We start from the raw sequence: 21,427 nt of genomic DNA, 5'->3' as shown, positions 1-21,427 counted from the left end.
TTTTTTTGACCAGTGTATATATTTTCAACCTCCACAGATCGCATTAGGCCTTGGCATTTGCGCATAAACGCCTTTATCGCCACTTTACAATTCAAATGCAGATTCGATATTTTTATTTTTATTGGGATATAAGGGAGCAACTGCAAAGTAACGATTCGTTACTTTTCGAGTAACTGTAACTGTAACGCGTTACTTTTCAGAATAGGTAACTTGTAACTGTAACTAGTTACTTTTATAAAGTAACTTTCCCAATCCTGATAAAATTATACGCGAAATATGTCCATACATATTGTTACATTGTATATTTCTATATACCGTTTTGTAAAATTCGCAATAGTTTTCGAGTGACAAATTTGTTCACCGTTAAAGTTACAACATCTTTTCTCCCCGTTGGGATATCGATACATTGCGCATAAATTTTTGCAGGAAGGTGCCCCTTTCCTCTTCGACCACCATCTTACGTCAGGTACCGGAGTACGTCGAACCGGTCCTGACCCCACCTTCCCCCGTCTGTCGAGCGCGTCGATTTGAATTCAGCAGCTTACGGAAGAGAGCAACCGTCCCGAAAAATTTCATCACCCAAGCGGCGCGCGGAGAATCCGAAAGGGACTCTTCTTAAATTTCCAAGTTACAAAACGAATCCCTCTACCAGCCGGATTTCGGTTCGAAAAACGGCTCTTAAAAGTTTGCAAACCATTTTTCGTACCCGGAGCAACTTCTACTTCTGAGAGTCCGGGACTAAGAGGGTGCCGCTCGTACGGGATTCTTTTCGCACCACCGGAAGGGCCAGTTCTTCGGAGTTTTCGAAAGATATCGATCACGCGCTACTCGGCGGGGGGCACTTACCTAGCTCGGCGTAACATAGCGCGCCGATGAGGGACAGGATCCCGGAGAAGATCCAGACGATGAGGGCCAGGCCGACGCTGCCGCTGTTCCTGAGCACGCCTTTGGGCGACACGAAGATACCGGCGCCGACGATGATGCCGACGATGATCGCCACGCCGTCCCACAGACCCAGCTCCTTCTTGAGCTTGACGCCCTCGCCGTCGTTGTTGGCCGCCGCGGCGTCGGGCCGCAGGACCGGCTTCTCCGCCGGCGCCACCTTGTCCGGCATCCTCGCGGACGACCTCGAGTCCCTTCTTTTTTTTTTTCGAAAAAAAAACGGAGCGGGCGCGCTCGCACGCGCGCGCACACTAACGTCACGCGCGTTTCCGCGCGACGACTCGGAGTATTCGGACGACGGTGGCCGCGGCGTGCCGTGTGGGCATCACCGCGAGTGCGTGCGACGCGCCGGCACACACGTGGTCAAGACGGAGCGCGGGCGCCGAGAGCGGGAAGCTACGGAAGATAAGCCAGGACGAAAGGAGGAAGAGACAAAGATACACGAGGCAGAGAGAAAGAGAGATATATATATATATAAAGTACGCGCGGGCTCGTTCGCCGATCACCACGTGGCAAGGAGCGTCTCGCGCGGCGGACACACACGCACAACCTGTGCGCCGGGCAGCGATCGCCGAACTGCCGCTCGCTGTCTCGCGCTCGCCGGTACGGGCCGTACGGTGCGCGCTCTCACCACCCGCCACCCTTTAACGCGATTCGCCGCTGCGCGCCGATCGAACCGACGCGACGCTCGCGGCGGCCGCGCGCGAACACGCGCGCGCCCATTGGCGCGGGCACCGCGCGCTCCGTTGCGTCGGCCGAAAGATTCCTCTAATTTTTATATTAAGCCTCGTGTCCACGATCCAAGAACTGCGTCCAAGTTCTAGTGCCGAGAAATGCGTAGCCAATCACCTTGCAGCTTTTATGGAATAGCTGCAGGTTGATTGGCTACACATTTCTCGAAACTAGAACTTGGATCAAGTTCTAGCATCGTGGACATAGGCCCTTACTCACTTTTCTTTCTTTTACTTTCCCATTTGCTTTCTTACTGTTTCTTTGTCAACTAATATACTGCATTTTATTGTAACCATGTTTCTTCACGCTTGAGGGGACACTGTCCTACCCAGTGAGAACTGATTCGTCGATCGATGTCGAGATGCTGATTCGACATCGATCGACGAATCATATCTCGCTGAGCAGAGCGTTTAATAGATAACGATTGGCGATTCTCTGTTTCCGGTTTTAAAACAAATGGCCGAAGCCAATAGAAGACGTAACCGATTGTTTCGATTCCTTGCTAGAGGATCCCCAGATCGGGCTCCGGAATCCGAGGCGAATTTCGGCCTCGCTTCTCCACTCTCGCGCCGAAAGCGCGACGAAAACTCGGGGCCGCGTGCGACGGAAGTCCACTCGCGAATTCTTGCTACGTCGAGACTTTGCGGTCTCCCTCGTATTCCGTTAAACGTGATGAAGCAACGTTCGAAACTGATGAGCGCACTGAAATTTAGTGTTTTCCGCGAGCGTGATGTCGCGCCGCGTAGACGCCATGATCTTTTTGCTGAGCTTTGAGAAATGTACGCGGTCAGCAGTACGTGCCGAGATTTAAAAAAAAAACATCGCGAACCACGTGCAGATCCGACTCTTGCTTAAAAAGAAAACACTGCTGTGCCGTTTCCCCACAATGGCTTCCGCCCTCGAGCTACCATCTGGGTTAGGTTAGGTTTTGGTTTGTGGTTTTGCACTTGGAATCTTCGCTTTCTCTTTGTATATTTATCTCTTTCGAAACGCGGGAATTTTTGGGGATCTCAAGCATCTTCGAAATCTCAAGTCCAATCTACAATATGTTTGCCGATTGGAAACATTCTATTTTATATAAACAAATCGATGCGCTTAAAAAGTTTATCGGTCATACGATTGTATAATGTACAGATTTATTAACTTGCACAAATTTTTTAAATATATATCTTGGCTGTAAAATAGAATGTTTCTAGACGCAAAGAGCGCAGTGTAGATCAGGCTTTAGGGTAGATCATGCGCACTCGGCATCACTGATGCCTTCCCATATGAATTTAGATGCATGCATGTAGAACACATTTACATTTTCCATGTATGTATTATACAGGGTGTCCCATTTTACCTTGGACAGTAAAATATTTCAAAAACTAAGCCCAGCAAACAAAAATGTTTCAGACAAAAGTTGTATGGTTACGAGATGGACAATTTTTTAATGAAACCCTCTATTGTTTATTACACTATCTTATTCTACTAATTAATATGAACAACTTTTTCAAAACATTTTTGTTTGCTGGGCCTAGTTTTTGAGATATTTTACTGTCCAAGGTAAAGTGGGACACCCTGTGTACAGAATGTAGAGGAAAGTCCCCTATTATTATGTGATAGACTTCTAATACGAGATAGTAGGCTTTTAACAATATCTAAGCCACTAAACACATTTCACTCCAAGGGCAATAAACTCACGGTAGCACCAACAGATGATGCCTATTAATGTAGCCGAAACCCTGCTACCTCATATTAGGAGCTTGTCTCATAACGAGGGACTTTCCTCTACGAATGCTCCAATTCATATGGGAAGGCATCAGCGATGCCTAGCCCGGTAAAAGCTTGTTCATGCGTGAACATGAATAAATATATAGAATTACATGTTTATTCATGTTCTTCATACTGAAAGGGTACAACGCGAGAAATCCCCCCCCCCCCGAATTTTAGCAGCAAGCGCCCATCGTTCCTGCGCCGCTGCCCTCACCTACGTCTTACGGGCGCCCCGGTCTGTATTGCATCATGAATTTGGCGAAACTCGGAAGTCGCACACCTGCGAAAACGATAATGTATCTTCCGTGACGTTCGGTGCGAACGAAAGCGATGTCCAAGACATTTCACGTGCAAACACGCGGTGATAACCGGGTGATAACCGTCCAGGAATCTCGACGAAAAGGTTTGCCCCTCAAGCTTCAGATACCGATAAGACGAATTATGCCTACAATGAATGATCCGTTCTTTGTAACTGAATATTTTCCACTCTTCACCGTCTCCCCTTGCCTCTCCAACGCTTTGCTGCACGTGTCATTCAGGTGTGCAAAAAGAATGGCATGCTGCAGGTATACAAACAACGGACTTATCGACGACTGCAATACGCTCGTGCCGCTCGCGGCAATTAATCGCGGCACTTCTTCTTGTCGAATAAAAAGTTAGCACAGCCTACTGCTTTAATATTTCATAATTAACATTGATAGACTTATTATCGCACGGACATAATAAGTCCAGTACACAGTATAATTATTTATGAGCGTGATGTATGTGTAAGATACATCATTACGTACGTTAATAATTCATCATTTCAGATCGTATTAGTAATCGCAAGCATAAACACCTTCTCATCGGCGCTTTACAATTCAAATGCTAATTTGACATTTCTATTTTTATTGCAAGAAAGTAACTGCGAAGTATCGATTCGTTTTTTTCTTTTTTAGTAATCGTAACTGTAACGCGTTACTTTTCAGAATTGGTAACTTGTAACTGTAACTAGTTACGTTTTCAGCGAAAAAACTGTAACTGTAACTATATACTTTCATAGAGTAACTTTCCCAACCCTGAATTCTACACAGTACAAAACTTTGTACCGGGATGTATTTCGCACGTACACTGACTCGCTCTCCTGCGTTCTTTATTTTAAACCTCGAATTGTTTCGATGCTTGACAATTAATAAGTCTAATATGTAATGACTTAAGTCTAACACCCAGACAGTAGGTGCATCGCGAAGACGTTTTTAAAAGATAAGAAGTCTTTTAGACATGTCTGCTCTGCATTATACTCATTATCTACGTTGATCGTACAAGCTGTAAGACAATAACTCTCTAAAAGCTCGCGACAATAGTACACGATAGAAATTTAAAGAGAAATGCAAATTACAAGACACTGCGAAAAATCTAGCTCGTAAAGTATAAAGATTTCTCCTCGATGTAAAGTGTTAAAGCGCCGATTAAAACAGTAGCAACGTCGTTACTTTTACTTCCGATGAATAAGGATTTTGTCTCGTGTACGTTATTCCTTCTCTGTGCACAAGGAAGAAAAATCGAGAGTCCCAGTTTACTGACGTCGAAACGACATCGATATCGCATTACCGCCGAGTTTGCAGAACGAACTCCCGGCGGTTAGTTTCCCGTCTCGTCTTTCATCCTTTTGTATTTTTGCGATACAAGACCGCGCCGGAAAATAGCCGCGAGGCGCCGTGTCCCGTTCCGCCGTGAACGTTCACCCGCGAGAGCTCTCCGCGCGCGGTACGATCGAGAATCGCCGTTAATCAGCGCCGCCGATCGCCGAACCGCTCGCGCGGGACGACCCCGCGGGTCGCGCGGTCTCGGCGCGCAGCGTCTCGCGGCGATCTTCGCGGCGCGTGCCGCCGCGCACGAAGAACCATGTCTCCCCGTGAGAAAGCGCGCTCGCGCGATACCGGGAGGCTGGCGGTGTACTAAAGCGCGTCTCCCGCGTCCGAGCGGGCCCTCCGGCCCTCTCGCTCTCGCCGGGGAGCGCGGCGCATCATCCTCGGCATTGGCGCGACGCAGCTCGAGACGCGCGAACGTTGCCGCAAGCCACCGTTGGAGTTTGGAGCGCGGGGACGGCACACCTCCGGGAAATTCCCCGTTTTCCCTTCGGAAGCTTCCATCTCGCGCTGCCAAGCCTTGTGTCCACGATCCAAGGACCGCGTCCAAGTTCCAGTTCCGAGAAATGCTGCAAGTTGATTGGCTACACGCTTCTCGGAACTAGAACTTGGACACGGTTCTTGGATCATGGACACAAGGCTTTCAAGACCTGTGTCCACGATGCTAGAACTTGGGCCGATCAAGTTGCAGCTTTTATGGAATAGCTGCACGTTGATTGGCTACACATTTCTCGAAACTAGAACTTGGACCAAGTTTTGGCATCGTGGACACAAGGCCTGTGTCCACGATGCTAGAACTTGGTCCAAGTTCTAGTTTCTCGCAACTAGAACTTGGACCTAGTTCTAGCATCGTGGACACAGGTCCACAGGCCTGCACGCCAGCTAATATACTATATAATACTTTCTTCGGTTTCTTTTTGGTTCTTTTAAGCCACCCCAGCGAGAAATGACTCGTCGATCGATATCGAATCGACGTCAATTCGACAGTGCCGATGTCGACTCGACATCGTTTCGACGAATCATTTCTCACTGGGCTTGTGTCCACGATGCTAGAAATCGGCCCGAGATCTCGATCCGAGAAATGTGTAGCCAATCAACTGCAGCTTTTCTGTAAAAGATGCAAGTCGATTGGCTACATATTTCTCGGATCGAGGATCTGGCATTGTGGACGCATGCCTTAAGTCCCAGTCTACAATAGATGATTTAAGCTCCAAGCCTTAAGAAATTGACCAATTACGGTCAAGTACGAGTAGAATACGCGACTGTGATTAGTCAATTTCTTAAGGCTTAGGGTTTAAATCTCTATTGTAGATGGGCACTAATGCCCATTTCTACCATGCAGATCACACAGGTAGCACATATGGTGGTTCATATACGCTTCATATAGCTACATGTTTCTTAAATTTAATGTTTTATTAATGTTTAGGAAACGTATAGAGAAAACTAACATGTTCCACTTGGGTAACTTCAGTTTCACAATCGGTTTGGTTCCTTTTTTATCCAGTACCAAGAATTAGAGACAGATAAAGAGTGAGATTTACGTTAATCTACAGTAGAAATGGACGTGAAAGAGTTAAAAAGAAAAGCGGAGAAGAAATCGCGATGCGAAATTGTACGCGAGCGACGACCGTGCGCGAAAAGAGAGATTATAGATGCAACATTGTCACCGACATGTTAATCCCTTTCTTTCCCCAGATCGCCGCGACGTTTCCATACAACGCATCTATACGAGGTGATAATCTATCCCAGCTGCGACGCGCTGCAAAACGTTCTACGCCTATGACGCCGCACGTCCGTTTCGTCAGTGCTGCGCAACCTTCTCGTCATTATCATCGCATTATCATTTATACGCGTGGCCTATTCGTATGCGTGGTCGCGTTATACGCGCTACTCAAGTACGTGACGAACCGCCGTGACGATTGAGTCAATGACAGAGCTTTCAGTTCCTATAGGCGTCAGATCTATTTTCTGCGATATATATTTGTGAAACGTGCGATCGAGAAATTATAACGACACCGGGAGCTCGAAAATAGAAGGCTACATTCGAGAAAAGTAATATTTGCTGACAAAAACTATTTTACAACGAGCGTATACATTTTAGAATGTAATGTAATAATGTTTAATTAAAGGATTATTTATTCATTATTATAATAATATTCATCAAAACGCGGACTCGTAATTACTGCTTTGCAAACATTGTATCCGCTGATATTTCATTTCACGCCTCGTGTAATCTCTTCTGTTCTTTTTACATAAAAATATTTAAGATTGGACGTAACCAAATTTTAAGATAACTTCATGTTTAAATCCATTCGCGCGAAAAGAATCCTCATTTTCACGTTTTAACATCCGAGAGTCGCTGCTCTAAATTCCGTTTCAAATTTAAATTGAAACTTGATTCCCGACTTTACACAACGCAACTCGTTCGCAAATAATCTTTAGTTCCCGTCAATTCACGGAGTCTCCATACAAATTTCACGACTTCCCTTTTCACGTAGCAAGCTGAAAAGGACGGGGTGCGACAGACACGTTTCCACGAGCGACGCGCATCGGAGGCTTCTCGTTCTCTTTGGGGAAGCCGAACGTCAGCGCCGACGACTCCGCGAATCCACCATTTGAGCGCCACTGCGCGCGGCGGTGGCTTCCGCCGCGCGTGTTTCTCCCCTTTTTAATCCTCGCGCCGCGGGTCCCCGCGGCCATATAAAAATAAATTTTGACGCCAGCGCGAACACGAGATGCACGACCGACGATCGGCGAAAGCGGCGCGCGGCTCGATTAGAGCCCCGAGCCCCCCTCGGTTGGCGAGGCGAACGGGGGGGGTCGTCTCTTTCCCCGGCGACAGTCGGCAGGTAATATCGAAACCCCCTCGAGCGCCGCGGATCTCGACGCCGCGCGACACGGGGGAATTCCGTCGTCGCGACGCGATAACGGCCGAGCACGAACATTGATACACGGCCGAACATTGACAGGGGAGAGAGGTATTACGTAGTCGATTAATTGCTCGCGCAAACGCGACTCGCGCGACGATAAGACAAATTGATCGTGAACTTGAACACATAAAACTCCGCGATAATCGAAAGACACGTGCCGGATGTATGTACGCGTAGCGGCGAGACGCTTTATCTTTGTATTATGTAAAGTATACGCGGGCTTGCTATTAATAGTAAAATGCCGAGTTGGGAAAGTTACTTTATAAAAGTATCCAGCTACAACTAATAAGAATAGCCTTCAAGTCGCCAGCAGTACTTAATTAACAACTTCAGTAATTTCTTGACCATATCTGGCATTTTTAATGATACAGAACATTTTTTGCGAAAGACATCACCTCAGCCCGAGTTTCAACTTGGACTTGCGCCTATAACACTCTAGGCGGGCGTCTCACCAATTAAAAATTGAACAGATATGGTCAAGAAAATACCGAAGTTATCTAGTTACAGTTACAGGTTTTTTTTTGCTAAAAATTAGATGGTAAACAGTTTCCGCGGTGTTTCTTTTTGTTTAACGAACTCATTAATTTCGATATCAAAAGCAAAAAGTACGCCGGTCAATGTATTTGCCCTCGCTAGCTATACATCTTTCTGGCAATGAGTGGATTCCGCAACGACAGAACGATTGGTCTTTTGATGCAATCCATTCATCGATCCATTTTCGCACTTCCTCGTAACTTTTCAAGTGTGTATCCACCAAGCCGTGCTGCATCGATCGGAACAAGTGGTAATCTGAAGGAGCCAAGTCTGGTGAATACGCTGGGTGCGGGACAACTTCCCACTCGAGCTGCATTAGTGTCTCCTTGACGGCTTTTGCAACGTGTAGTCGAGCGTTGTCGTGCAAAAGAACAACTTCCTTTCCTGTCGAATCTTTCCCATTGCACGTAGACGTTTGGAAACAGCCATCGGAGTAACATTTAACGCTGCAGACAATTCTTGGAGCGTACGCGCTGAGTTTTCGTCCAATAATGCTTGCAATTCGGTGTCTTCGAACTTTCTCGGCTGACCTGAGCGTTGTTTATCATTCACATTAAAATCGCCGCTTTTAAATCGCCGAAACCATTCTTGGCATGTTCTTTCCGATGGAGCACAATTGCTCTAAGCTTCGACAAGTAATTTATGAGCTGCAGCTGCGGTTTTCTTTCAAATCAAAGTAATGAAGCAGCACACGTCGAAAAACCAACTTATCACGTTCCATGTTTGATGAAAAGAAAAAAATAGCGCTGTTCGCTCTTTGACTTATAGACGTCTTAAAGATGTCTCTTAGACGTGTGTGCTGCTTCTTGTTTTTCTACTTTCTATTTTCCATCATTTCTGTATCTCTGTATCTCTGTTTCAAAAGTGTCGACTGAAAGCGCCGCGGGACGTCGCCACGTGCCGGAGACAGACTCGAGCGCCATCTGCGCGGAGAGCTGTCAAACCGGAAGGCGATCAGCTGTTGCGGTCGCCAGTGGAAACGTCAAACGCGCACGTATGTACATACGTGCGAGACTTCGCAGGACTTGACGACAGGAACAGGATTGAAGGATCACCACGTGGCGTTTTGACATAACATTGGAGCTTGCGCTCGCGCAAAGAGACGAAACACGGGTACTGTGCTCCAAATAAGAGCCGGATATCCGTTCAAGAAAGGGGGAGAGGCGTAGGCTCCGCGGGACGACGGACGTAAACACTGCCAGCCCGGGCTGGTGCTCGAAGATGAATCACGTGGAGATCGAGGACTTTTACCATCACGACTTCACCACCGTCTCCGAGTGGGAGGTGTTCATCGCGCGACTCGAGGAGATCATGCACGAATGGAGGCCGCCGCATGCGAGGGTCGCGGGCCCCCTCAAACCGGGGGATTTCGTCAACTGCCAGTGGCACGAGGCCTCGGAGAAGCTGAACTTCGCAGGTTCGCGTTTGACAAATGTAGACGACGTTACAGACCCGGCGTTCGATTCTCGAATTCATTCGGTAGAGAAACTTGGGGTGCGAAAAGTCTGCTCTCGCGGAACGGTTGCGAGTCGATTGGCTCCTCGCGCAGCACTTGGCCGGTCGACTCGCGACTTTTCTGCGACAGCAGAATTTTCGCGTACGCTTGGAGTAGTAATAACTGTTTGTCATTCAGACGTAGAATTTGTGCTGAAACACTACAAGCTGGAAAAGGAAGCGGACGAGGAGGACGCTACAAAGGAGGAGAATGAAGAGGAGTGGATACAGTGCCAAAAGGATGCTCTGGACACGTCTAACGATTTTGTTAAGCTCAATGACAATTGCATGGAGATAGCTCGTTATTACGGGGTTCGGGAATTCCTCGTTTTAATACCGGCTCGGAAGGCGAGTTTAACGGACGAGACGCGAATCAAGATCGTGCTCAGCTCGCTGACGATTGCGACCAACAACGCAAATTGGTAGGCGTAGCCGATACGATTGAAACTTCGGGCGCCGGGGGAACGCTCTGTCGTAATTCTTTTTACGCACTTTTAGTTACGTACCGGCATTGGTGCAGGTGCAGGAACCTTGGCAGAAAATGTATCTCGGTTGCTGCGCCGGTAAAGGGACCTGCGCGAGTCTCGACATGGTACATTTAAAGAAGGTCCCGCCACATTGCCGATACCTCACCGGTACGCATTGTCTGCGTTTGATCTATGTTTAAAGAACATTTGTCCGTAGTTGCGATTTTCGCAGAGAAGCAAAAATATTTTACAGACCGGTATTACTTGCAGGCTTACTCGCTCTATTCAAGCAAAAAGTCGGGGAGGGCTGCGGAGTAAAGCTCGACTCCGTAATGGTGTCCGTTAGATTTTCTTATTTATTGAAAGACTGGACTAATAGCACGTGGACGCAAGAACCTCCGGATTTCGATTTCATGCAGGGAGAAACGTTAGGTGTGGCCGAATGGGGTAAACTTCCCTTCGGAGCGACTTTCGATCCTGTCGGGTACTTGCATTGAGCGTGTTATCGTCGGGAGCGTAGCAGCGGAAATAAAAGGGCTTTCTATAAGTAGATAAATTTTTCTTATAAAAGATTCATTATAAAATGACTTCTAAGATCAACGACTCTGTGCTATGCTCCCAGTTGTGACAAAAGATTCTACGAATCTACGTGCGATGTACACCATTTTAAAATAATTTCAGGGAGCTTCACCTGTTTGTCACGTGGCCACAAATGTCAGATAACGTCGTAGTGGATAGCGAGGGATACTCGGATCTCGAACCGCAGCTCGCTCCCGAATGGTCTGTGCAAGTGAAAATGGTGGCCCTGCCGGCCTGTCTACTCGGCGAATACATGACGGACTTTCTGCATCTGTGCAACAACCAGAAGACCATGGTGGAACTACTGGGTGAGAGCGCGTCTTACATTCACGACGACGAACAGATGCTGAGCTCGGCCTTCAACGTGCTCACCGAGTCCAGAATACCCACGATTTCGACCGTTGTGGGCAGATCGAGCGCGAAAAAGAATAAGAACATCGAGGGTCCAATCGCGGAGGAGATATTGCTACCTATAATTTACTTCCTTTTCCCGGATGCAGATGAAAACTCGGTACGCTTAGGTTCCATTAGAATCTCGATGCTTGTAGACGGGCAATTCTTACGATTATACTCTATTGTAAAAGGGACTAAGCACATCTCTAAGTCACAAATTTCACAGGTGAAACAATATTTCGGTAGAACTGTCGTAAATATGTAATTTACGAAGTAAGCTCTTAATTTGCTTACTAATTGTTATTTTTTGAAACCTGAAAGAATGTCGTTTATGTCCCTTTTCGCACAATGTACGGAGATGTTTAAAAAGGAAATCACTCGAACGCTTTTAAAATAATTAAAATTGGTAATTGGTGTTCCTTCGTAAAAGATCTGTTCGATCTGTCGACGCAGTTAGAATAATTAGTTCAAAATCCTTGCAGAAGTTTCCCTACAGCGACATCACTGCGGCTGTGGAAGATGATCAGTGGAAAGGCGTGAAAACGTGCACGATGGACAGCTTGGTGTGGCGCCTGTCGATCGTTGCGGCGCACTGCACGCACAGTCTTGGCGGGGCGACCGCTCTGGCCCAGCTCTGGCACGAGTTCGCGCAGGAGATCAGATTTCGCTGGGAGAAGTGCGTCCTGATACCTGGGTGAGTAGTAAAGTAATCTCTTTATTACGACGAGCGGTTCTCGTCACTGATGCGCGCCCATGCGAATACACGTGTTACAAAATAAGGTAGAGTCAATGGAGAAAACTTTGAATCTCTCATTACGTTGTCGCCTCTCGTCCAGAACGACCGGGGAGCTCGACGTCGTTCTCGCAGTAATGTTCGAGTTCACTTGGTCGCGATAGCGCTTCTCTAGAGACCAGACACCTCGATTGCAGTCTTTGGATAAACACAATCGCGAGGTCCGTCGTGCGAAATATTCGAAGTAAAAATAAACGTTCGGAAGTGCGTGCGCGCTCGAACCGTCCGCAAGAGCACTCCCGGCTCGCTCGCTTCAACGATTTGGTAATTAAGAGACCTTACATAAGGTTGCTTAGAGCTTACACAGAGATATACGTCTATTTTCTCAATCTGACACTCGCAATTCTAACTGGTCGCACGCGTTCGCGCAGGCATTACACGGTAATGCCTGTCGCGTGTCGTGTGTTAATGTCATGGTCGAAACCGAGTATGTTTCGAACGTGTTAAATGCCGAAGAGATGTTTCCCTGTCACACTAAACGACACGTCAGAAATCTGTTAACAGATTCATTCACTCCTCCAATATTAGATACGAAGTTCCGCAAAGTGGATTTCTACGTCGTCGCGACGAACATTTTCCGGAGTGGCGTTTGACGCGTTCGGGACTCAGCTCTTGGCGATCGGAGCGTCTGTCAAGATTATCTAGATTTAAAAGCGCCGCACGGCTGAGAGCAGTCTGATCGAGACTGAGCACTACTGAGCACGCTTGAGCAAGAATGAACGACGAGACAATGGAGGCCGCGGATATTTAGAGCGGCACGAGGCCGCTCCTCGTGGTGGGATTGCGAGCCATGTAAATGTCCATGTCGTGGTCGGTCCAGTTGTTCTCGTCGTAGTTGTTGAGGGTATGCGTGGAGTCGGCCAGGCTGTATCGGCTGCCAGGTCGCGGCGGATTTGGCTCCAGATTGCGGTTGCGCGATCGCGGTCGCTGCCGCCGGGCCGACGAGTGCGGCGGCAGGTGATTGTTGCTGAAGTTCGACCGCGACATCCGGTCCGAGGCGGCCGCCAGCGACTGGCGCGATTGCCGTAATTCTGGAACAGGATGCAAATACGTTAAACGATTGACGGAAGATTGAGGATCGTGGCAAGTGCCACGAAAGCGAGCGCGTGCGGTTAACTGACCTGGTCTCGTGCTCACGAGATTGGAGGCTAGCGCGGTGTTAGAGAAGTACCGCGTGGAATTGTTGGAGAAACTGTGCTGGGACTGGCCGTCGGCGATTGATCGGGCGGACACTTTGCTGCTGTAGTGCCCGGCCTGAGAGCGCACGTCGTCGATGCAGGATGCCCTGGTGATTGATCCTGAAATTCATTCCGCATAATTTACCTTTCTCACGCAAGACGCTTAACGAGGACACCATTGCTTACAATCATTTGTCCGTCCAGTATTTTTACACACTTCTCAAAGACCAAAGATATCTTTGGAAGGATCTTTTCACTCAGGATGACAAAGATCAGATGCAAGTGATGACTTATTTTAAGGTGAAATTACTAGGCGTATAAAAAAGATTGTACACGGAGAGAGAATTTTCTTTCGAAATTTATCCAGAAAATATTGCGGGAGACAACACGGCGTTTTAAAGAATTTTATGAGAGTCTTTCGAAATTTTACCACACAGTCCACTAGTAGTTGTACTTAGCATACATTTTACTAGTAGAATAAATAGTAAACTTTCAAAAAAACTCTCACAAAGTTCTCCAAAATACCATGTTGTTCCATCGCATGATTTTCAGGATATAGGTATACATCTTACGAGAAAATTCTCTCCGTGTAAATTCTATGGACGGCAAATATTTGATAATTTATAAACGATAGAGAGAGGAAGAGAGGCGGTTACCCACCTTGTCGATCGATGGGGAAAATCCTCGGCCGCGGTATGCTCCTGTTGCTGTAGGCCGACACTTGGTCCCACTCCTTCTGGGCGTTGTAGGCGCTCAGAGTGGCCATCGACGACAGGGGCCCGCCGGGGCTGGGTGTCGGACCCACGTTCGAGCAACAATTGACCGGTAGCCCGGCGATCGGGCCGCCCATCTTCGTTTGATCGATGCTGTGCAGAGTGTGCAGCTTACGGGCGCGGCGCCGATTCGCGACCACGAAGATGATCACCGCGACGACAATCGTGGCGCAAATCGCCGCGCTCGCGGCGATCGTGATCTTGTCCATGTTCGACGTGGGCGAGTTCTCCGTTCTGACCTCGCGGCACTGGTTATACGGCACATTTGCCGGTGTGATGTTGGTCTCCTCCAGCGAGACCACACAAACCACGATGCATTCCTGCAATTGGTCGATCGCGTGAATGAATTGGTAAAAATGTGTAAGAGGCAAAGTACAATTTTCGATAGCAAAAATCCTTAGAATGGAAATAGGTAATATGACGTGGACCAACAGGGGGATTTAAAATTGCTCTATTCATTAAAATTCGGCATTGACAAAAGATAAAACTTAGCCATATTTCTCTCTAAAACGGAGAGATTTATTAGAATCGGAATGAGTCCATAAAGAGGTTTTTAATCGACATGCCAATTTTTCCAGCCATTTCTTACCTTCTTGAAATGTTATCTTACTTTTCGGTGAAAAAGAACGTCTTCTTACCTGAGAGGGTACATTTTTTATTTTGAATTCTCGCTCGCTAGCCTCGAGCGGCGGCGCTTGCTTGAAGCTATTATCCCCGAACAGTCGGTAGATCACTCTGAAGCCCAGAATGTTGGTCGCCTCCGTGTCCCAGTATATGATGACCGCGTTGTCTTGTCTGAGCACATCCTTCACGACGATGTCCTTCTCGTTCGATTTCGACTTGTACAACGGCGATCCCAGGACCAACGGCGGCCTTGGCTGATGCTGTTGTATATGATCCTGCGCTTGCTTCGGTGGCGACGGAGTGGTCCTCACCACCACGACGTTACCGGTTCGCGCGGCAGTCGGCCGGGTTGTCGGAACGTAGGTCGAGGATGGCGCCGGCGGTGCCGTTCTCCTCTGCTCGGTCGTCGACGACACCGTCACCGTGGTCGTGGACAGTGTCGTGCTGGTGACTAGCTCGGTTGTGGAAGTCGTGGGCCGTACGGTCGGGAGATGGGTAGCGATATCTCCAACCGCCGTCTCCGCCGTCTCCGTCGGTTCTCTCGTGTCCACGCTCTCCACCGTCCCGATTCCGATTATCTCCGACGGTCGCTCGCAATTCATGTCTGCCACAATTAGTTTTTATAAGAATACACATATGATATTCCATTCAACTTGAAAGCCCAGAACGAATCGCCCTACACGCGGAGAGAATTTTCCCTTCAAATTTATCCTGAAAACCATGCGACCGTGGGACAACGTGGCACTTCGAAGAGCTTCATGAGAGGTTTTCGAAATTTTACCACACTATTCACCTCAGTAATCGTACTTAGTATACATTTTACTGGTAAAATGTATGGCAAAATTTAAAAAGAAAAACTCATAGTTCTTTGAAATGCCATGTTGTCCCACGATCACGTGGTTTTCGTGATAAGAGAAAATTCTCTCCGTCTAGATAATCGTCCTTTCAAGTTAACGCTAATCTTAAGGCCGAGAAAACTTCTCCTTAATTTTCTGAGTTCAAAGATTTTCTTTCAATTAATGGCATTAAGTCTTTCAGCTAATTGGTTTTTCGCTAATTAAAGAGGACAAATTACATTTTCTACATCAGCCAACTTCCCGAATTAAAGCAATTTTATTCGAATAAATATTAATCTTCCGACCCGAGGAAAAAATCAGATTTTCCACGCTTGAGAAACCTTACCGTCGGGATCGATGTTGTAGAAACTCTTGTCCTGCAATCGTTGCGGACTGCCGCAGAACTGCGGCTTGCGCTCGCGGCTGGTGACCTGCAGGTCTCGCGTCTTAATCCACTCGACGATCCAGCGTAAGCGGCAATCGCAGACGAGGAATCGTCCGCCCAGACTCAGACCGCGCAGGGTACCGTTCAGTTGGGCGAGCGCCTCTTCCGGTACCGTCGACAGCGGATTACCGTCGATTGCTAGCAGCGTGATCGACGGGTTTTCTTGGAAGGCGTCGACCGGTAGTTCGGTGATCAGATTGAACCCGATATCCAGCACCTGGAGAGAATCGGCTCGTTTCGTAAGAAATAACGTGGCTTGAACAATCGCCAGAAAGAAGTAGTCGATAACAATCGGCATTAGAGGAAAACGAACGTTTTAACAGAATGTTCTGTTCAAAATGTTAAGTTGCAGAATTGCGCAGAACAACACGAGATATTATTAACTAATTACAATTCTCCCTTGCCGAGTATCTTTAAACGACTGGATTTTTGACAATTTTTAAAGAATCGACGAGAGAACTTCGTCAGTGATCTAAGACAACAAATAGAGATCAATTTAATTTTTGATTGCTTACTCTAAGGTCGTGGACGCTGTTGATAGCCGCCGTGGGGAAATCCGGGATGAGATTGTTCAGCAGACTGAGAGAGCTGAGGGTGTTCCGGATGCCGTAGAACGCGTCCGGGCCGATGTTCTGGATCAGGTTTCTCTCGAGGTTCAATCCTGTGAGGGAATCGAGACCCTCGAAGGCTTTTGTCCCGGATGTGCCGGGAAGCTCGCGTATGCTGTTCTGCGAGAGATCGAGGAAGGCCAGAGTCCTCAGTCCCCTGAGCGCTTCCGGCACTTTCTTCTGCCGCGTTCCTTTGAGATTGAGATTCTTCAGAGTTCTCTCCAGGCCACGGAACGATCCCGGAGCGAGAGTGACCTCGTTGTCGGAGAGTTTCAGCGTGATCAGCTTCGTGCCGGCGAAGGCGTTGTCGTTGACTCTGGTGATCTTGTTCATCGAGAGATCGAGCACGGTGAGGTTCCGCAGGGTCTTCAGGTTGACGCCGGGGATTTCCGTGAGCTCGTTATCTTTGAGATTCAGGCTCTTCAGGTGATTCTCCTGGCCCTTGAAGGCCTCCGGCTCGAGGCTCCTGATGCGGCACCCAGACAGCTGTATGTTGTTGATCCTCAGGGTGGCGAACGAGCCGTTCCTCAGGGCACCGATCGTGCTGTTGTTGATGTAGAAGAGATCAATCGTCGACTTGGTGGCGTAACGCCGCATCGCCGACATCAGCTGTTCATAGTCGACGATGTCGCACTGCACCGAGAGCTCGCCGGCCAGATTGTAGTCGCAGATGCACGAACTATCGAGGTCCACCGCGTGTTGCGACCACGGACAGGCGGACGTCGTCGCTGCGACGACGAACGCGCCCGCGAGCAGCAGCAACAGCTCCTTTGGAATCGCATCTGAAAATCAGGACGCAAACGCCATTTAGAATACGACGATAAGGAAAACTTCTGCAGAGCCTATGTCTTTTTCACACAGCCTGACAAAATTACTTCGGAGATCCTGATTCCCTTTCGTGAGAAGCAGATTGCTAAGTGTTCGTAAACGTGGCAAGGGTGAATTGTAACGAGAGGACTATTCGGTTGATAAAAAAAATGCGAAAAATAAAACAAATAATTATTGAGGACATGTATACTTTGGATTTTAAATCAATGTTGCTTGTCACGTGTATCGAAATACTCGATTGAGCAATGTATGAAGATATTTTCACCGTGCGAATGGAACAAATTTGTCGTCGACGAGATGTAAAAGAGCGCGGCGGAATTAGGGGGGACGGGGATAAATTCCGAAAATCTACGGTACAGCGATCGATGTAGGATTTCACAAGAGGCGATAATGTTGTCGCCGTCACGCGAGTCGTACTCTGAAATTTTCCGAATCGCGCGGATGCCATTGTAACGTAATACGAGGTGTAGGGAACGCATCATCTTAGAGAAAGCGCCAATTCCTTTGGGCACACGTGGGTACACGCGTGATTTCGAAACGTGTCGCAACACACCTCAGGCGGCTCGTGCATTCTCGCAATTGTGTCGCTTTTCATTATGACGCCTCTCGCGCCTCCCTTCGCGGCGCCTCGGGACAGGCGGCCGCGCCGCGAAATGCCATCCGGTCATTTTCGTCGAGCGTTATCCCCGTATTCTAACGACATTGTTCTCTCATCTCTCGCGGATATCGACGAAACGGAGCATGCGATTCCGCGTTTTTCTTTTTTCCCCCTCCTCGCGTAACGTTCTATTAACCCCGTGCCGGTGAAAATTCGCGGCGCCTTCCGTTTTACCTCCGCGAACGTCTCGTAAACGTTCTTTCCTAAATTATACGTACAATCGCCGGGTTGTGTGTGGAGCAATTGAATTTCCTGAAAGGCACTGCGAGTTTGCTACGCCGTACACGGCCGTTCGTTACGGTAACAACGAGAACGATCCATTTCTCTCCATATACGAGCCAGCGAAACTATTAAAGCGATAACTAATCTGCGAAGTGCGTTATCGGAGGGTAATGGCAAGACCGTGGGCGAGGAGACGGAGAATGAGAATTAGGGGACACTTAGGGTGCACTTAGCATTTAAACGCCGCAAGTGCTGTTCGTTATTTCAACTAAAGTTTTATAATGACTGGAGGAAATCTTATAAGTCGCTAGAAGTGATTGGAAACTTCAGTAGATTATTTGACCGTGTCTGGCAAATTTTTCTCTTCAAACGTTTCGACCATGGTTTGTGGTCCTTTTCAACGGAATTACTGACACAATTATCACTTGAAAAGGACCACAAGCCACGGTCGAAACGCTGTGAGTTTGAACGTAAAAATTTGCCAGACATGGTCAAGTAATCCTCTAAATTTTTATAAATTTGAAAATCTACGATCAGATTTTTCAATCGGAGAGTTTCATACAAGTATAATTGTTAAAACATAGAACTTGTGGTCAACCCAACTGGCAATGTACCTTTATTTAGCAAATATAACGATTCGAATCGAGCGTCCACAGTGTTCAGATACGCTTGTAGTTTTATCATTTGACTCTGTTTTGTGGACGACGATGACTCACTTTGTAGTACTCGAAAAGGACCCAAAGTAGGATCGAAACGTTGTATTTGCTAAATAAAGGAATACGCCAGTTGGGTTGACTCCGCGTTCCCTGTTTTAATTCTTAATCATCGCTGGGTGACTGTAAGTAACTTCCTTCTTCGTAAACGTAATTGTATTCAGAGATTCGAACAACGTAATATGCGCAATGCAGAATCAAAGGGTTCAACGGCTGCATTTCGCGTAAGTGGAAATCAATTGTTATCCCTGCTACATTGGATTTCAAAGACGTCCCGCGTAATTGGACTTTCACGAGAGAAATCGAGCAATTCAATTTCTGAATGATAGCTTGGTGTAATAACCACGTAATAGTAATCACCAAAGATCATTTCTTGCGACGCAGCGTGAGTAGAGGCAGCTCCGGAAAGGTCAGGCGAGCGAAGAGACTCGACGTGTCATTATTAAAAAGTTGAAAAACAACGTTTTTCACGATTTGTGCGAGAGCGAGATTTTTATATTTTTTAAATCGGCTCGTCAAGCTGATTCAACAAGTATGAAAGTCTCATTTTTGCTAAAAATGTGACTTAACATCGTCCTTTTCGTATTTATGAACGAAAATCCTAGAGACAGGTCCGAGGCCTTTTCCACTGTTTTTATTATTTATATTGATTTATTGTACATTTTTATGATATTATTATATTTAAATCTACAAGTTTCGCTACTCGTAGCTTGCCTCCTGGCGTTTCTGGACCCGCGTTTCGGGCAATTTCGATAGGTGAATCTTCGTCTTGACGAACGGTAAATTCGATTCCGGACAGGTAACGTCAGCTGGAATAGCCGTCATGATCGAAACCCGCAGGAATTCGTGCACCGTAAGGTGCGTGGCTATCGATAGCGAGATCGGGCCGAGGACACGTATCGCGCGTAACGCTCCGGCCGTTGACTCGTAACGGGTTCGGTCTATGGGCTCGGGTTCGTTCAACGAGGCGTTCTCAAGCGCTCTGGTCACGCTGGCTTTTCTTACGCCGACGCGATTTTCCACGGTTATCGTGTCCCGCGAATGCGTATCGCCACAAGTGGCCTAATGACCTTCGGCGCCACTCGGCTATTTCATTTTTCCAATTTAAGCTATCCATAAGCTTTTTAAACAAAACAGAAATTCCTCCAACTCTCTGTCCCGCCAGATAATCCTAAGAGAAAGAGTAAAAAAAGGGGGGGGGGGAATTGTATTTACTCGCAGTTTGCACCTCAGTTCTTTGATCCAGGTTCACCGTCAAATCGATATCGATCATGATTTTTCGGATCGTTCGATGACGACTAGATTCCTCATTGATCTTCGCAACAAGATCGATACAGATCCACGATAACACTTTGATATCTTGTCGACGTATACTTAACATCTATACACGGAGAGACTTTTCTTTTATTCTGAAAAATCATGTAATCGTGGGACAACACGGCATTTCGTAGAATTTCACGAGGGTTTTGTGAAATTTTACCATACATTCTACTAGTGAAATGTATACCGAGTATAATTACTAATAGAATGTATGGCAAAATTTCAAAAAACTCTCATGAAATTCTTCGAAGTTCCATGTTGTTCCGCGATTACACGATTTTCCGGGTAAATTTTAAGAGAAGATCCTCTCCGTGTAGATGTGTGCATATCAATTTGACATCGTATCAGTGCCGACTAATTATTGATGATTTAGTTGATATGCAATAGAAGACATGTTCAAGTCGAGTCGATAAATGGAGATGTTGATTCGACTTGAAATATGACCAGATCGTGCTCTGGGGAAAAAAGACAGTATCCCATTTTGGGGCCCACAATTAGTGATCGAATTATTTCGATTGTTCGTAACTCTACTCTGGGAAAAATTTTGACCGTTTTTTTGTAAGCGACTTAACATTTCGGCTAGTGCCTCTTAAGTGAAAGTTATCTTTGCGTTACTGAATATCGACAGAACTAATTGAGAGAATGGATTAGTATTACTTGAAAATCTTGCACTGAAAAAAAAATCTGATAGATCAACCAGTCTGTTAGAAAATGGACGAATCAGAATTCCTTTAGGATTTACCATGAAAGATATTTAATAACCAGAAGTTTGCTGGACTTCACTACAAATCTGCACGGAAAAAAACATTTAGCTGCTGTAGCTAAAATTTAGTAAAATATGGACAGGTAATATTTTTAGTTGTGATAGCTCAATATTTTGCTACGACAGCAAACGGTTTGCTGTCGTAGCAAAATATTGAGCTATCACAACTAAAAATATTAGCTGTCCGTATTTTACTAAATTTTAGCTACAGC

General features: G+C 46.9%; 3 protein-coding genes across 4 annotated transcripts in view; 1 reads left to right on the top strand and 2 right to left on the bottom strand.

Moving 5' to 3' along the window:
• LOC105566162 (large neutral amino acids transporter small subunit 2) overlaps positions 1–1,630 on the bottom strand; it is a 13,163-nt gene extending 11,533 nt beyond the window's left edge. The window contains exon 1 of the mRNA XM_012019944.1: positions 847–1,630. Within this exon, the coding sequence (XP_011875334.1) occupies positions 847–1,114 (268 nt within the window). The 5' untranslated portion in view covers positions 1,115–1,630. The remainder of the gene's footprint in view (positions 1–846) is intronic.
• Positions 1,631–9,422: 7,792 nt separating this feature from the next.
• The window catches only part of LOC105566157 (rab3 GTPase-activating protein catalytic subunit), a 36,187-nt gene continuing 24,182 nt past the window's right edge, over positions 9,423–21,427 (top strand). Inside the window, exons 1-6 of the mRNA XM_012019935.1 lie at positions 9,423–9,938; positions 10,155–10,437; positions 10,514–10,650; positions 10,753–10,966; positions 11,164–11,572; positions 11,937–12,148. Coding sequence (XP_011875325.1) covers positions 9,743–9,938; positions 10,155–10,437; positions 10,514–10,650; positions 10,753–10,966; positions 11,164–11,572; positions 11,937–12,148 — 1,451 coding nt within the window. The 5' untranslated portion in view covers positions 9,423–9,742. The remainder of the gene's footprint in view (positions 9,939–10,154; positions 10,438–10,513; positions 10,651–10,752; positions 10,967–11,163; positions 11,573–11,936; positions 12,149–21,427) is intronic.
• On the bottom strand, positions 12,166–16,588 carry LOC105566156. 2 transcript variants are annotated; one of them, XM_012019934.1, is made up of 5 exons: positions 16,005–16,588; positions 14,837–15,426; positions 14,086–14,518; positions 13,369–13,545; positions 12,166–13,278 (listed from the first exon to the last, which is right to left on the bottom strand). In XM_012019934.1, the coding sequence occupies exons 1-5, from the start codon at positions 16,399–16,401 to the stop codon at positions 12,995–12,997; spliced, it is 1,881 nt and encodes a 626-aa protein (XP_011875324.1). In that variant the 5' UTR covers positions 16,402–16,588; the 3' UTR covers positions 12,166–12,994. The 2 variants fall into 2 exon arrangements, with proteins under 2 accessions (XP_011875324.1, XP_011875323.1); XM_012019933.1 differs by having other exon boundaries at positions 12,166–13,545.

This window comes from Vollenhovia emeryi, unplaced genomic scaffold, assembly GCF_000949405.1.
Source record: "Vollenhovia emeryi isolate VEMERY1.0 unplaced genomic scaffold, V.emery_V1.0 DF939146.1, whole genome shotgun sequence".
Lineage (NCBI taxonomy): Eukaryota > Metazoa > Arthropoda > Insecta > Hymenoptera > Formicidae > Vollenhovia > Vollenhovia emeryi.
The sequence above is the reverse complement of the archived record's forward strand: the minus strand, read 5'-3'. Positions and strand labels throughout refer to the sequence as shown.

Coding starts and splice junctions, on each gene's coding strand:
- LOC105566156 (XM_012019933.1), bottom strand. CDS start 16,401: ATGCCGATTGTTATCGACTACTTCTTTCTGGCGATTGTTCAAGCCACG. Junction 15,427..16,004: donor CTACAACATCGATCCCGACG/GTAAGGTTTCTC, acceptor TAATTGTGGCAG/ACATGAATTGCGAGCGACCG. Junction 13,546..14,085: donor TTTCCCCATCGATCGACAAG/GTGGGTAACCGC, acceptor AATGAATTTCAG/GATCAATCACCAGGGCATCC.